A 16264-nucleotide genomic window follows, 5' to 3' on the forward strand; every position below is an offset into this window, starting at 1 on the left:
AACGGAGCCTGCAGCACGCGGCGGCACGAGACCTTCCCGCCGCTGATCGATCCGGAAGAGAGTAAGAAAACCAGCAAATACAGCTGGTACTAGACAGCAGCACTATTCTAATCAGCTTACACACGGCATCATTTAATCTTCCATGACACCCCAGGACGCAAGGAGGACTGTCATCTCTGTTTTACCAATAAGGACGCTGGGACACAGAGATGTCACATCACGCCCCCAAGGCTACCGTCAATGGGGGAACCAGGATGTAACTGGGGATGCCTGACAGCAGAGCCTGGCCTTTCAACAGCTGCTTACACTGCCCTCACGAGACACCTGCCAGGACTGTTTTCTATTTAAGAACAACATACGAGAGCTTTCAAACATATTTGCAAGGTTCTCCACTGAGAGACGTGCATTGCACAAGGCTACAGCGCTGCACACGGCTCGCTACGACCCGCCCTCTCCCTTCCCAACTGTCTCTTTCTTGTCATCCTCCTAGAACGGCCCTATGCTGTAGCCCAGTGTTTTCCAAACAACGGTTGTGACTGTGACCCAAAGGATGAGCTACAAGCAGATTTTTAAAATAAATTACATCAGAATAGAGACAAATGAAAAATGTCAGGGCGTGCGCCACATGGCTGGGTGCGTTTGGTGTCACCGTGCTGCGTCTCTGCACATTAGGCCCCGATATGGGATGGCTCTTCGCTACGGAGTGCAGCTTGGGAGTCGACCACCCGGCCCCTGCACCGAATCGTGCTGCCTTGACAGAGCAGGTGAGGGACAAATGGCTGCTGAACGTTCAAACGGACGTACCACGGAGCGCCTCCAGGTCAGGGCATTAGAAATCTGAGTGGCAGCATTCCCTAAGCCAAGGCTTGTTGCTGGGTACTTAATTGCTTTTTCAAGACTGGATAAATAAGGAAAACTGCGGCTACCAAATTATATATAAACCAAAGCAAACCAGAGCGAAGCACATACAAACGCACAAACATGAAACACCACGGCCTTACCCCTGCGCCCAGGGTACACGTGCGGGTAGTACTCGTAATAAAGATCTGGCTGATCAAGGTTTCCAAAGGGTTCAAATTCCATCTCAGCATTCTGGAAGAGGCCCAACTTCACTAGCAGCGCCAGCCTCACAAACCAAAGCTAAAAACACAAAACATGATGGAAATAAGAGGTTATCTACACATGTCCAGTTCAGAAATTCCTATTCCTTATGAAGCGGGTGTTAGAGGTTAATTTCTCAAATATTAAAATAAAGGCTAACCTAACTTTCTTTCTTTGCGTATTTACACAATTGTGTTTAAAAAATTATTCTTGAGGCTGGCACATGCCTGCAGTTCCAGCTACTCAAGAGGCTGAGGTGGGAGGATTGCTTGAGCCTGGAGTTCAAGTCCAGCCTGGGCAACATAGTGAGACCCTGTCTCCAAAAAAAAAAAAAAAATTACTATTGAGCTTAATAACAATGTGAATGATTTTATGTAATTGTTTACTCAATAAGTAAACAGTGCTTATTGAGCAGGTGTGCATGCAAAGCACTATGCTACATGTCATGAAGATGAAAAGGCACCAAAGGAATGTGCCACCTAGCTGGGGGCGGGGCGGGGGGGGGCAATGGGAGCAGGAAGGAGGGAAGCCAGGGCTGGCTGCCTTTGAAGGCAGCTCTCAGGGCTGTGGAATTTCAAATGGCCACAGGCTACGGAAGGCTCTGCTGGTTCAGGGAACCTCAGGACAAAGGCACAGAGTGGACGGAATGCAACTTCTGAGGGCACAGTGTGCTCTGACAGCATCTGGGAAAATGGGGGGAATTTGCATTAGAGAGCTGCAGAGCCAGAGACTTTTAGGATTCAAAGGGGTTTCTTAGAAATGACCTAATTTGATCTGACTTTACTGAGGAGAAGAATGAATTTCACCAAGTGTCTACTGAGGACGGAGGGATAAAGGAATGAGGCATGCCATACAGTGGAATCACACTCAGCTTTCACGGAGGAAGTCCTGTCGTTTGTGATGTGGATTGATGTGGGTGAGCTTGGGGGACGTGACATTAGATGAAACAAGCCAGGCACAGAAAGACAAACACTGCATGATCCCACTTACATGCGGAATCTGAAAACGCTGAACTCACAGAGGCAGAGTAGATGGCGGGTGCCGTGGCCGAGGTGGGGAGCGGGGCAGGCAGGGGAGGTTTGAGAGATGTTAGTTAAAGGAAACAAAATTCAGTGAGACAGGAGGAATAAGCTCAAGAGATCCACTGTAGACCTGGTGACCATAGTTACAAACGCTGTACTGTATACTAAAAATCACTACACACACACAGCATGTGAGACAACGCATGTGCTTTAGCCATTCCACAGTGTATACATATCTTGTCATGGTCTGAGGGTCTGCACACAACAAGGGAAGACGAGATTTCGCATGGGAGGCAATGGGAAGCCATCCAGCTCTTGACTAGCTCCGTTTCAGCCTGGCTCCTAGTGTAGACCTCGCCTGCCCTCCCCCCGACCCCCAGCCCTGGCAACCACCGTCTACTCTGCCTCTGGGACTTCAGCATTTTCAGATTACGTGTGTAAGGAGGCTGGTTCACCCTCCTTAGGCAGCCTGGTGGTCCCTGGATCCTGGGAGGTCATCATATTGGGGTTGGGTCAGTGCCGACACCTGATCAACCAAGTGTGCCACAGCCTGGAACTCCAGGCCCAAGTGACCCTCCCACGTTGGTCTCCCCAGTGGCTGGGACTTCAGTCACATGCCACGGTGCTGGGCATAGTTTCTGAGCAGGAAAGTAAGATGATCAAAACTGTGATTTAAGACTTTTTTGGAGGTAGTTTATGGAATGAATGTGAATAAAGAAACCTGAGGTAAGTTCCTATAGGAGGCTGACGCAACGCTGCAATGAGAGCTTGAACTGCGGGCGGTGGTGGGAGAAACGCTACACAAACGGTCAGGGTTTAGCAAACCAATGATGGACAGGTGATGGGGGGAAGTACGTTTAAAGCTGGAGCGGCTCTTCTCGTCAGCTCTTGGGGAAGAGGGAGAAGGAGAAGGAGCCTGCTGAAAATAGCTAAACTGTCAGGGCCCCCCAGAGCCGCTCCTTTCAAAAGCTCCTCGCGGTTCTCAAGGACCTGATGATTCCCGGAGGATTCCCACATAAACTAGAACAGCAATTAAAAACTCCCCAGGGAAAGTAAGAATTTATCAACATTTGCGGCTGTTCCTTCTTATGAGTTTCCTTTGGTTCATGAATCTATTTTGTGCATTCCTTTTTCTTTTTTTAAATTTCAGAGCAAGTGATATTATACCAAGACGAGCCAACCCATGGCACGTGGACCTCTGTCCTTGGGTATACAGAGCCAGCTGCTCCTGCACCGTTTCCCACAGGCTCAGACCGCCAGCCACTGCTGCCAGTCGTGAGGCGAACCCACCTGCTGACCCAAAGCCACGCTAGTCCCGCCATGAGACTGAGTGTGAGCACCTGTCAGTGTGCTTCTGGGGCACACACAGGTGTCCTGACAGTGCACAGTGAGAATTCCAGTGCCCGAGTATGGTACATACAGTAGACTTAGGAGAGAAAGAAGTAGGATATGAAAATATACGTTTTGTTATTGGCATGAAAGGCCGTGTCCCCACACTATGATGAGCCAGATTAAGCGACAGCCCCTGAAAGGTATTCTAACCTGCAGTGAGTCTGTCGTGTGGCTGGTGGGTAGCCCGCTCTTGCCGTAGCCCTGGCCGTGGGCGGTGAGGAGGCGTCCGCAGAGGTCCACTGCCGCCCTCCAGTTTCTGCAGCTCTGCAAGACAGGGCAGACACGTGACCAAACGCACACGCAAGGCATGGGAGAATACAGACATGAACGCACGGCCGCTGGACACAGCCGCTCACCCTGCTGCAGGCAGTCCCAGCCAGCCATAAGTAACCACGACAAGGTCAGTGTGCTCGCGGCATGGAGGGAATGCCATTTGTCAACATTGCACGTGTAATTAGGCAATGAGAGAGCCAAGCGTGAGACACAGTTCAAGGTGATTAAATCATAAAAGCATGAAAATTTAACAACTGATAGAACGTTGGGAGGGGCTTCTTACTGGAAAGCTCCCCACATCTCTCAATCTATGTGACTGCTTTCCTTGTTAGCAAGATTATCTTGTGATTTCTGTCAATTTAAATCAATAAATTTGATGCTGTGTTGGATATATTTATTTGCATCTGTACGATCTGCATTTGACTCTAAAAGGCTCTATATGTTCATGATTCTAATTTATCAATATGAAAAAAATCAATGAACTATGTGAACACAACATGTTCCAGGCCCATGTGGCAATGCACAGCGGACGTTCCCACCCGTAAACATTACGCTTCCACCGCGGGAAGGCGGGCTGCTACCGACAAACTGGCGGGTTCCTGCAGACTCTTGTGTTTACCCCCGCCCTTATGCAAGAGAGAAGGGAGGGCCATTAGGCAAATGAATGGGCAAATAAGATCAGAATGTTTAAACCTTCTAAGAAGCTCAAAGTGGATGGATGCTCACTGTCTTTTCTCAACGTAACAGGCACTGTCTTCGAACCCTGTAGATGTCCTCGTTTCTGTAGCCAGTCGGTAACCAGGCTTTAAGTACCTCCTGCCTGGCAGAGGCCGCAAGGCTGGTGGGGAGGTTGGTGAATGAATGCTGTGTCTGGGCACTCATTAGCGGTATGACTCAGCGAGGGACACAGACAGACAATATGTTTCTCAAGAATTCACTCAGTGATTTTATGTGCATGCCAAGCGCTTCTCTGACAAGAAGTTTAAGAGTTTGTGTATTTTAAAAACGTGTGGTCGGGCCTGCCACACGCTTCTGCACCCTAACTCACACACGTGCCACACCCTCTCTGCACCTCCTGCACTCCACGCCAGGACACAGGAAACTCGGGCCCTGCTCATGAAGCGCCTGGGAGGGAAACGAGCTCAGCTTTGCCCTGAAGTTGCTCTGCTGTCCTTTACTTGGGTGTCCCCAGGCGGGAGCTAAGGACTTGCTATGAATTCCAGCTGCAGTGGGGGCTGTGCCGCAGGCAGGAGAGGGGGGCTTGTGTCTTCCGGGGCTCTGACACTCACACCGCAGGCTCAGCGATGGCTGCGTTTACAGAGTGGGGGTCATCTGTCCCACCTCACAGATGTGACCATTAGATAAGGTCTATGGAAGTGCTGAGCACGGTGCCGGGCACGAGGCAGACATTGAAGTGTGGACCATGCTGCTACGCATTCCCAACTGTCACGACGTAAATCCAGAGTCGGCGTGTGCATGCCCAGTGAACCACATGTGAGGGAAGGAACTGGTGCAGGCCCGGGGCATCAGACAGGTCAGGCTCTATGACCGCTAGCTGTGCGACCTGTCACAAGCCGCCAGCTGTCTCCGGGCCGCAGGCACCTCAGCTCCTCCGGGTCTCCTCAGCGGCTGCTGAACATTCCACTATCCAGATCACCAGTTCGTGTATCCGCTGACCTTCGGAAGGACCTCTGGGTTTTGTCTACTTTTTGGCAACTATGGATAAAACTGCTATCAACATCTTTGGGTAGATTCTTGTGCGGATATGAGCATTCAGCATGACTGGCAGAAATATCCAGGAGCCTAATGCAGTAACCAGATTGCTGGGTTGTATGTGGGAGTCTGTTTAGTGCTTGAGGAAGCCACCACGCTGCATTCCTAAGCGGCCGCACCATCCTGCCTTCCCCCCAGCAGTGAGGTCCCGTGGGGCCGGCACATCCTGCAGCACTGGGTGTCGTCGGTGCGGTTTTCAGCACTAACTGGCATGCGTCTCACTGTCAGGTGGGCGTGCCCACCGTCTCTCTCAGTTTCTGCCTTCACTGTACCTGCCACAGCCTCACCGTGAGTACTGGCCTCCACGGCACCGACCAGCAATCAGCAAATATTAGCAGGACAACCCAAATGAGGTTTCTGAAAATGTATCTTGTAGCTTTTTTTTGGAAATAAGACCAGTGCATACATAGTACAGTTGGCTCTTCAGCTCTGAAGCAGCCCCACACATGCACTGGAGTCTGTGGCTTTCTTCACTAGCTGGTGCGTGGCCACTAGCCCAAGTCTGAGTACCACTGATGGACGGTGAAGATCAAGCTGGTGCCACGCTCCCCAGAACTGTCCACACTACAGCGAAGAACGTCCCATAACACAGGCGTTCTGTGTTCTGGTTGACAGTTCAGAAATATTTTTAGATTGGTTAAGATAATTTACTAAAACCATCTCCAACTGCCTTCTCTAGTCTAAGTTCAATGCAATAATCACTTTATATAATACAAATGGCTATGTATATTCTCTTTGAATTGCAAATGTGAAAGAGTGAGAGGGAAAGACACAGTGCCAAGTCTGAACCGGTTCTATATACGCATCTCGGCAGAGCCTGTATCCAGGGCAACTAATAACTGCTCCCTTCCCGGTTCCCTAGGCCTGAGGCTCTGGCCTTTCCTGCTAGAGGCTGGGGCCCTCTTCCCTCAGGACATGACCTACAGTGAGGACAGACAGGAGTTAAGCAGGGAGGCGGGGAGGGGTAGAGACCCTAGAAGACAGAGTGTGTGCAAAGCCTGGTGAGAGCAGGCTCGGGCAGCCTGGGGCAAAGTGCAGGTGCAGGGCCAAGGGGATGCAGTGAGAACCGGGGACCTGACGAAGGCCGTGGAGAGGGTGCCGAGCAGATGAGGATGAGGCGAGGTTGGAGAAGCGGGCGAGGACAGGGTGGCACCAGGGAGGTGAGGCAGAGGCGGGTCGGGGGTGCTGGCCTTTGCAGGCTTCCAAGAGCACGGGCCATGGCAGAGTGGCGTCATCACCACATTTGAAGGCACCAGTCTCCCTGCACTGATGGGGTGAACTTAAGGCGCCTGTGTAGATGTGAGCAAAGCTAACAGGAGGACGTTCCAGCAGCCAGGCCTGCTGCTGGCAATCTGTGTACATCCTGTGGGCGCCCCGCCCCCACTAACTGCCTGAGTTGGCAGGCAGAGCTCACAGGAGCGCAGAGCGCAGCCTCCTGCGTGTGTGCGTGGCAGGAAGGTTTGGTGCTACCATGGAAGAGCTGGGCATCCACAGCAGAGCTGAGAAGGTGCCGCAGCTGCCATCTGGCCAGGACGTCTACAAGGTTCACTCTGTGGCCTTTGAAGGAGAAAGCTCGTGGATCCCAGGTCCAGGCCCCCATGGGTCAGTAGTTTACTTCTTCTGACTTCAAGGAGGACTGTGGGTGACTTCAGCCTGTGAGTGGCTTGTGACTGACACCTGAGGACAAGGCACAGGAGCAGAGATGCCTCTGCAGTGACAGGAGCTTTATGTATACTGCATGTTGTGACAACGGAACAGTGGGCTGGTATTTGCCACGTGTTTTCCGTTTCGTTCCTTCATGGCTGATGATGGTGAATTAGTCATTACTTAAATCGCTGGTGCAGAGTGGCAGAAACAGACGTGTATTAGTCCAGAGGGTCAGTGAGCGGACGTCTCCAGGAGGCAGCTGCAGGGGAACTCAACACCTGCCAGGTTCCAGGAAAAGCTATTAGCAGCTTTGTTAAGAGCTGGCCGGACTGGAGTCAGATGAAAGTAATATTTGTGGAAAGGCCAGGCACTGTGGCTCACGCCTGTAATCCTAGCACATTGGGAGGCCGAGTCGGGCAGATTGCTTGTTCAGGAACTTGAGAAGAGCAATGTGGTGAAACCCCCATCTCCACAGAATAAAAATCAGCACGCGTCTGTAGTCCCAGCTACTTGGGAGGCTGCAGTGGGAGGATCGTCTGAGCCCGGAGACTGAGGTTGCAGTGACGTGAAATCATGACACTGTACTCCAGCCCACTGTCAGAGTGAGACCCTGTCTTAAAAAGACTGTGGAAACTGAGGAGAGGGAAGCAGAGAGATGGGCAGCCGCAGGCACTCTAGGGAGGTCAGCACCACCAGGCTGTCGGGAGGAGAGGCAGGCGGCTGCATAGAACGTGAGACAGTGTCTGTGTTTAGCCAAGCACCTGAGTGTGTAAAACACAGATGGGGAGGCTGTAGCTGGAGAAAGGCTGATCACACATGAGGAAGGAAGGATGACCCCTGGCTCCAGGTTCCTGGCATGAGGGCATGCGGGCCAAGGGCCATCTGCGGGGAGGACAGTCTGCCCACCGACCTCAGCAGGCGTGTGTCCAGGGCCAGGGCCATGAGGTGCTACCAGAACTCTGTTTTCGCTCCTAAGCTGGGGGAAAGTCACTCATTGTTAAAAGTGAGGAGAAGGGGAGGGGTGGCAGCTTGAGGTATGAGTAGTTCTTGGTGAGTCTCGTGAGGATTCACAGTTAACACAGGTAAACTACTCAGGACCATGCTGGGAGCACGGTGAGTGCTCAGGGAACGCCGTTCTCCCACCTGGGCTCCGCAGCACAGCACTTCCGTAACCTCTCCACGTACGTTTTCCCTCCTGGACTTGTGCAAATGCACGGGCTGTTATTTTTGGTCATAATAACATTACAAAGTAGGCATTATGATGACTTTTCTTTTGAGACAGGGTCTCACTTTGTCATCCAGGTTCGAGTGCAGTGATGAGATCACAGCTTGACTTCCTGGGCTCTGGTGACCCTCTCACCTCAGCCTCCGAGTAGTGGGACTACAGGCTGCGTGTGTCACCATGCTCAGCTAATTTTTGTATTTTTTGTAGAGATAGGGTTTCCCATGTTACCCAGCTTGTCCTGAACTTCTGGGCTGAAGTGATCTACTCACCTCGGCCTCCAAGAGTGCTGGAATTACAGGCGTGAGCCACTGTGCCTGCCACTATGACAATTTTTTTTTTTTTTGAGGTGGAGTCTCTGTCGCCCAGGCTGGAGTAAAATGGCAATCTCGGCTCGCTGCAAGTTCTGCCTCCTGGGTTCAAGCAATTCTCCTGCCTCAGCCTCTGGAATAGCTGGGACCACAGGCGCCTGCCACCACGCCTGGCTAAATAAAAATAAGTTTTGTATTTTTAGTAGAGATGGGGTTTTGCCATGATGGCCAGGCTAGTCTCGAATTCCTGACCTCCGGTGATCTGCCCATCTTGGCCTCCCAAAGTGCTGGGATTACAGGCATGAGCCACTGCACCCGGCTGATGACCACTTTTACAAATGAGAAACCTGAGGTTTTAGTTCTCGTGGAAAGGATAACAAAGAAGCTGATGAGTAAAGTTGGCGGAACTGCATTTTCTCATCTGTTCACTCAGCGGCCACCTACTGACCACCTGCTGTGGGCCAGGCACTGTGCTAGGCTCGGGGGACACAAGGCCAATGAAGAGTCCGGGTCCCAGAAGCCAGGGCAGGCTTCCAACATCAGGTCACAAAGGTGAGATGCCAGTTCCAGGCAAGAGGGGGCAGCTGGGTGCTTCTAAACAGAAATGCATTTTTAAATAAAATGTTTGGAAAATGAATCTAGCTGCAGTGTACAGACCGACTGGGGCAGTCTAAAGACCGTAAGTGGGCAGGTGCTACGTTGCCTGGCCCGGCAGGAGAGCAGAAGGCGGCAGAGGGGAGGGCACCGGGGCTGCTCCTTAGAGGGTGAGAGAGACCCAGACACAAACTAACCAATGAAACACCAATGCTGAAAGCTGAGGACGGTGCAAACATGTCTCTACCCACCCTGGGCAGGCGGACATGGAGATGCAGCAGGCAGATGAGCTGGGCTTCACAAAATTACAGAAGATAAAAAAAACCAATGACTTAAGATGGTGGAGCAGTCATGTGAAAGTGCCTGGTAAACGTGCAGATGGCAGGTTGCAGCTAAGGACAGAAGACCCTGGAGATGTGGGTTTGGGGGAAGCATGTACCGGGGAGAGGAGGCCCAGCGAGGTAAGGAGGAAGGCTCTCTGGAGAGGAGCAGGAGCAGGTCCCACAGAGCATCTGCCCTGCAGCCGAGGAAGGCCGCCCAGGAGGGCACAGGGAATGGGCAGGGAGTGCGACCTGGAAGCGGCCTGGGGGGCTGCCGTGCTTCTGCTCTCAGCTTCCAAGGACAGGACTGCTGCCTACAGACACAGGAAAGCTCGCAGACTGCCCCTGATGTTTCAGGGGCAGGAATAAAGAAACCTACCTGTGGCAGTCACGGTGCGAAGGCCTGTGAGGCACAGAAGCACCCAGTCACTCCTTCACTTAAGAAGCATTTTCTAAGCATCTATGAGGAGGTACACTCTAGTCAGGTAACAGGAGTCCAAAGATGAATGTGGCATGAAGGGCAGTCACACAGAACACATGGCTACAAAGCAGTGTGTCAAGACAGACCCAGATGCTCCGTCCACACCCACCAGGAGTTAGAAATACCGTGAGTTGAAAATAAGCGAATGCAGGCCGGGTGTGGCGGCTCACACCTGTAATCCCAGCACTTTGGGAGGCTGAGCCAGGTGGATCACCTGAGGTCAGGAGTTCGAGACCGGCCTGACCAACATCGGGAAACCCCAGCTCCACCAAAAACACAAAACTTAGCCAGGTGTGGTGGTGAGCACCTGTAATCCCAGCTACTCAGAAGGCTGAGGCAGGAGAATCACTTGAACCTGGGAGACAGAGGTTATAGTGAGTTAAGATCGCACCACTGCACTCTAGCCTGGGCAACAGAGCGAAACTCTGTCTCAAAAAAGAAAAAAAGAAAAAGAAAATAAGTGAATGCACCTAACGTACTGAATGTCAGAGCACAGCCTAGCCTAGCCTACCTTAAACACACTCACAACAAAAATCAGAAAACACAAGGCCTACTTTACAAAGTGCTGAACATTTCATGTTGTTTCTTGAATTCTCTGAGACTGAGAAACAGAATGGCCATGTGGGTGCTCACAGCACAGTTCCCACTGAATTGGGAGCGCTTTCACCCCATCATAAAGTTGAAAAACCTTAAGTCAAACCACATAAGGTGAGGACTGTCTGTATGTACACACAGATGCATAAACACACGCAGCAGACCCTCTGTCTGCTGGGGACCAGTTCCAGGACCCCCGGGATACCAAATCCATGACTGCTCAAGTCCTAGGCTGATCCCCCATATCTGCAGGTTCCACACATATGGATTCAACCAACCACAGCTGAAAGGTTGCTGTGCACACTTCAGTGCGTTTCCCACCTGTGGGTCGTAGAATCCATGGATGCGGAACCTGAGACATGAAGGGCCAACTGTACATTATCTACATGTTAAAACACATACATGCACATGTGTTCATGAAACACGGACACCCAGTGTGGGAGAAACCAAGATCGGCGGCACGGGGTGGAGAGTCTTGCACGATGAACAACAGCAATGCACGTGAATGAGGGGGATGCCGTCCCTCAGGGGGCAGAGGGCACACGTGGCACAGCATGGACACGCCCGACAGCCCTGTGGGGACACTGCTGCCACTGACACCTGACAATTCAGGAGGAAATGGGCCAACACATGCAGAGCACATTCAGGGCACTGCAGAGCAGGGGCAGCTGGAGGATGGGGTCAGGGTCATGAGGGGGTGAGGCTGAGCTGGAGCTGGAGCTACAGGCCAGACCCTAGAGTGGCAGACCCCAGAGTGGCAGGCAGGAGGGGAGGACAAGAACCCAGGGCGCTTTGTGTGGAGAGAACGAATTCTAAGGACTCAATCCAGAGTGGAGTGACTGCTGCCAGGACCCCACTGCCGTGCTGATCTGGATCACACGACGAAGTGAGATTTCTTCTGAGATCACACGTGCCTGGTTTGAGTGACTGGTTACGATGTGTACTGGCTGCCAAGTGGGTCACATTTCCCAAAACGGAATGAGCTGAATCTGCAGTCCTACGTGCTGATGGAAATATAATTAAATCACACATGCAACATACTATGTGCTAAAAATTAATTATATCCTTTGAAACCACTTAAATTTATGATAAAACATTTTAAATAGCTTAACAATGTGTGAGCGGGTACCTAGTTTTCTAATTCTTTGGGGGGTATTATGTGAATAAAAAGGACACTGAGCTAGCTTAGCGAAGAAGGCACAGAGAAACAAGGGTCTGAATTAGCACAGGAGGGGAGGCGCAGGAGGAGGAGATAATTCATATGAACTATGTAGGAGGCAGGAGCCCTGGGCTGTGGCCGGTGCTAACGGGTGCTACCATGAGCTAACTGAGAGGATGCAGCAGAAACAGTCGGCCGGGGTGGCGGGTGCTGCTGAGATGATTCCACATCGGACACCTGTGAAACACTTACAGTTCTGTCAGGCAGGTTAGCTGCTTACACAGAGTTAGCTAACACCCCCATCTGCCGTCTCCCTCTGTGCACCTTGTGGAATAGTACAAAGCAGTCAAGAATGAAGTGAAGGAACAAAGTCAACTGTGCACAATGATACCGTATTCTCATATGTACCCTTCTGATCTTGTTTTACTGTATCCTCACATGTACCCTTCTGATCTTTTTTTTTTTTTTTTAAAAACATATACTGTTTTGTATCCTTCACTCAAAACTTCCTTATATCTTCAAATATTTTCTTGGGACATGATTTATAATGGCTGCATAATATCTAATCACACAGAAGTACACATTATTTGTTAATTTGGTATTTGAACATGTGTCACCTTTTCAGAAAATATAAAACTGATCGCTAACAGAACACCACTCAACAGCGCTGCTGGTGCTACGGAGCGGACCGAATGACACCCTGCTCATGTTTTATCTAAAAGCTCTTAATCAAGGGTCTCTGGGATGACAATGGGTAATGAAGATAACGAGACAATCCTTTGCCACTACAATGACCAGCTGTCCCAGGATGAAAGAAACCAAGATCGTATTCCCTTGAGTCCAAGGAGTCAAGTTTTTGACTATTACAAATGAAAGCAGTACAAAAAGCAACAGAAAAACCAGAGTCCTAGATCAAGAGGGTATGTACTGGTTAGACAAAGGAAACTGCCCATTTCTGTGAACAAGTTATGAACAGTTAAGAGGAACTGTAAATACTAAAGTCCTACCAGTAACCTGGAGTTGTCCCTTTGCACTAAAAGTGTTCAGCTGTTTTCTTCTGGAAGGGTCTTTGGCAGCAAAGACCACCATTCATTTGGCGTAACAAATGAACAGAATTCTGTACACGGCGATTTTCCTTACTTGCATGGTAATACATCTCCTGTTTGTGTCCAATACCCATGGCTAAGTGGGGCCTTTTCAGGTGGTACTTATCAGTTTATTTGGCTTCCTCTGTGTGAAAGGCATTCCTAATTTCATCAAGGTTGTAAGTTTAGATCAGGTCTAAACAGCACAGGACATGGGAGACACAATTCCATCAACGATTTAGAACAGATGACGGCCCAGTCTTCAGCTGGCCACCCTGGAGTTACAGATGACAGTGAATCGTTCTGGATGAAGGTACAGCTGGCTGCCCCGTGTCACTGAGCCCTCACACCACGCCACCTCTCCCACCTCCCCTCCAGTCAGAGCTCACCTGCACTTGCTCACTGTTAAGATGAGTACCCTTTAAATCGACCTCAAACCTGATCTCAGTGGAGCCTTTCCTGCTCATGGTGAAACCTTCCTATTCTTAATTCCTGTCTCTCCTTTGGCTTCTCTGGGGCAGTGGCCTCATTCAATGCATTGCTTTTTAATTTCTAAAAGCCTTTCCTTAGTATGGCACTTGGCATGCACAAACAATTATGGAACAGACAGGAAGTTCAAAGCACTACAAGAAGATAGCACAAGAAAAAAATAATGCTAAACCATACCAGTAATCAAAGAAATGCAAATTATAACTTACTAGTGAGTTGATCTTCACTAGTAAAGTATTAAAAAGCAAATGCCATTGTTAGCCTAAAACATTAGAAATTAAAACATTTTAAAAAGATACAGAGTAAGCAGGGAGACACTAGAGCAGGCACACTCAGGTGCTGCAGAAAACATGACGTGGCACGGCCCTCTGAACGGCAATGAGCGGTGTTTACCAGCAGCCTCCAAAGCGGCCATACTCTTCGCCCTCGTGATTCTCCTCCAGAGATTTACCCTAAAGAGATAATCACACATGTAGAAGTCCGCACAAGAGAGTTCATCCTAAGATTATTTACGACAACTTCAGATTATGTGGCTATTAAAATGTTTTAAAAGACCCTTTAATATGGAGAAATGCTAAATATACAATACATAATAAAAAGACACAAACTGGGGCCGGATGTGGTGGCTCACGCCTGTAGTCCCAGCACTTTGGGAGGCCAAGATGGGCGGATCATGAGGTCAGGAGTTCGAGACTAGCCTGACCAACATGGTGAAACCCTGTCTCTACTAAAAATACAAAAATTAGCAGGCATGGTGGCACATGCCTGTAGTCCCAGCTACTCAGGAGGCTGAGGCAGGAGAATTGCTTGAACCTGGGAGGCAGAGGTTGCAGTGAGCTGAGATCGCACCACTGCACTCCAGCCTAGGTGACAGAGAGAGACTCCATCTCAAAAAAAAAAAGAAAAAAGACACATACTGATAGAAGCATATGAATTTCGTGCATTAGCATATATGCAAATATGTATATCCATTCATCTTCATACATGCACACTATGTAGGGTATAGATACATACACATATGTATATACACATGTACTAAAATGTAAAAGAACAGTGGTTATATAAGCAATGTTTTTCAATGTTTCTTTTTTTTTTCTTTGAGGCGGAGTTTCGCTCTTGTTACCCAGGCTGGAGTGCAATGGGGCGATCTCAGCTCTTTGCAACCTCCGCCTCCTGGGTTCAGGCAATTCTCCTGCCTCAGCCTCCTGAGTAGCTGGGTTACAGGCACGCACCACCATGCCCAGCTAATTTTTTGTATTTTTAGTAGAGACGGGGTTTCACCAAGTTGACCAGGATGGTCTCGATCTCTTGACCTCATGATCCACCCACCTCGGCCTCCCAAAGTGCTGGGATTACAGGTGTGAGCCACCACACCCGGCCCGTTTCTTTTCTCTTTTTGATATAGAAACCTGCTATTTGTGAAAGCAAAAAAAAAGAGTTTTATGAATTAAAAAATGAAAAAAAAGTTTTGTGAATGAAACTCAGGCAGACAGGGCTTTGATGTCCTGGCCTTTTAGAAACCAACCATGTGCACGTCCACTGCTGTCTACACAGTGGTAGCCTCAGAGAGGATTATCCCTACCCCATCTCTGTACCTAGAACAGTGCTTGATATGCAGGAACCAAATTCATGCTGGCTGAAGTGATACAGCATTTTCACAACAAGCATGGAAGATGTAAATTCCTATTAAGTACAGCTGCTAAAGCATAAGCTAAATTTTTGGGTTTTTCTGAAAAAACAAAAAGGCTTTCAATATAGTAAATATAGAATCTCCTGATTTTCAATTCTCTGATGCCACACAATGCCCAGTGAACTCAATTTATTATCTATTCGATGGACCTCAAAGGCAATTAGAATTTGTGTGGGTACAAAAACATATATAAACCAAAAAATCTGATTATGGATACATATATATATTTATATATATATATATTTTATGTTTTTATAATTTTTTTTTGTAAAGATGGGGTTTCACCATGTTGGTCGGGCTGGTCTTGAATGCCCAACCTCAGGTGATCCGTCGGCCTTGGCCTCCAAAGTGCTTGGATTACAGGCGTGAGCCACCATGCCCGGCCTTATATATTTTTTAAACAAGTAAGAAATATTCCACAGTAAAGGCTCCCATCAAGGTTTATACCCACTCTATATAGATACTCACCACCAATAAAACATTTACATGTGCGATAAAATTATCTGCAAGGACTTTGCAAACATAAAGCACTCCATAAATGATTAAAAACAGTAAAACATATCATACGAAAAGCCTTCAGCTTTTGCTATGATTTCATATTCTGGGACTTGTTTTCTATGTCTCACACTAGATCACAACTATTCAAAATAAAGCAAAAGCCTCACCATCTTAATTATTCAATTTTTTTGGGAAATGTAAATCTTTTAACAAAGTGGCTTCTTTCCTGACTGAAAATAGAAAGCAGAAATGCTTATGTTCTTGTTACAGTTTCTCCCAATATAATTTTCCCACAGCTGACTGAAGATGAAAGATTTACTGGGATAATTGCTATTGATGAAGTGTACACTATTAGATAAGCAATTTACTGGTTAATATCGATTGGTCTATAAATAACATGTAGTAATATCTACACAAACTTACAACAGCCTGAGAACCAATTTTCTAGGAGTCAAAACAACCCAGTTCCCTAAGACAGTAACACAAAAGAGCAGCACAGTCTGGACAGCCTTTCCACCTGCATCTCCTGGGTGGAGGCACAGAGGGCTTGGTGCTGGCAGACCTGTTGGAGGACGCAGAGTGGGGAGCGAAGGGCAAGGCCCAGACCCAGCCT

General features: G+C 49.0%; 1 protein-coding gene across 4 annotated transcripts in view; it reads right to left on the minus strand.

The window, feature by feature from the left end:
• Positions 1-16264, minus strand: part of TRAPPC12 (trafficking protein particle complex subunit 12) — a 107295-nt gene that overhangs the window by 56138 nt on the left and 34893 nt on the right. For 2 of the 4 annotated variants that reach the window (XM_008981200.3, XM_002758058.5), the window contains exons 4-5: positions 3666-3779; positions 1002-1140 (exon numbers count right to left, since the gene is read on the minus strand). The exons of 1 other annotated variant lie outside the window; for it this stretch is intronic. In XM_008981200.3, coding sequence (XP_008979448.1) covers positions 1002-1140; positions 3666-3779 — 253 coding nt within the window. The remainder of the gene's footprint in view (positions 1-1001; positions 1141-3665; positions 3780-16264) is intronic. One more of the 4 variants, XM_008981201.4, reaches the window with a different exon arrangement.

The sequence above is a fragment of the Callithrix jacchus genome, chromosome 14 (genome assembly GCF_049354715.1).
Source record: "Callithrix jacchus isolate 240 chromosome 14, calJac240_pri, whole genome shotgun sequence".
NCBI classification, from domain to species: domain Eukaryota; kingdom Metazoa; phylum Chordata; class Mammalia; order Primates; family Cebidae; genus Callithrix; species Callithrix jacchus.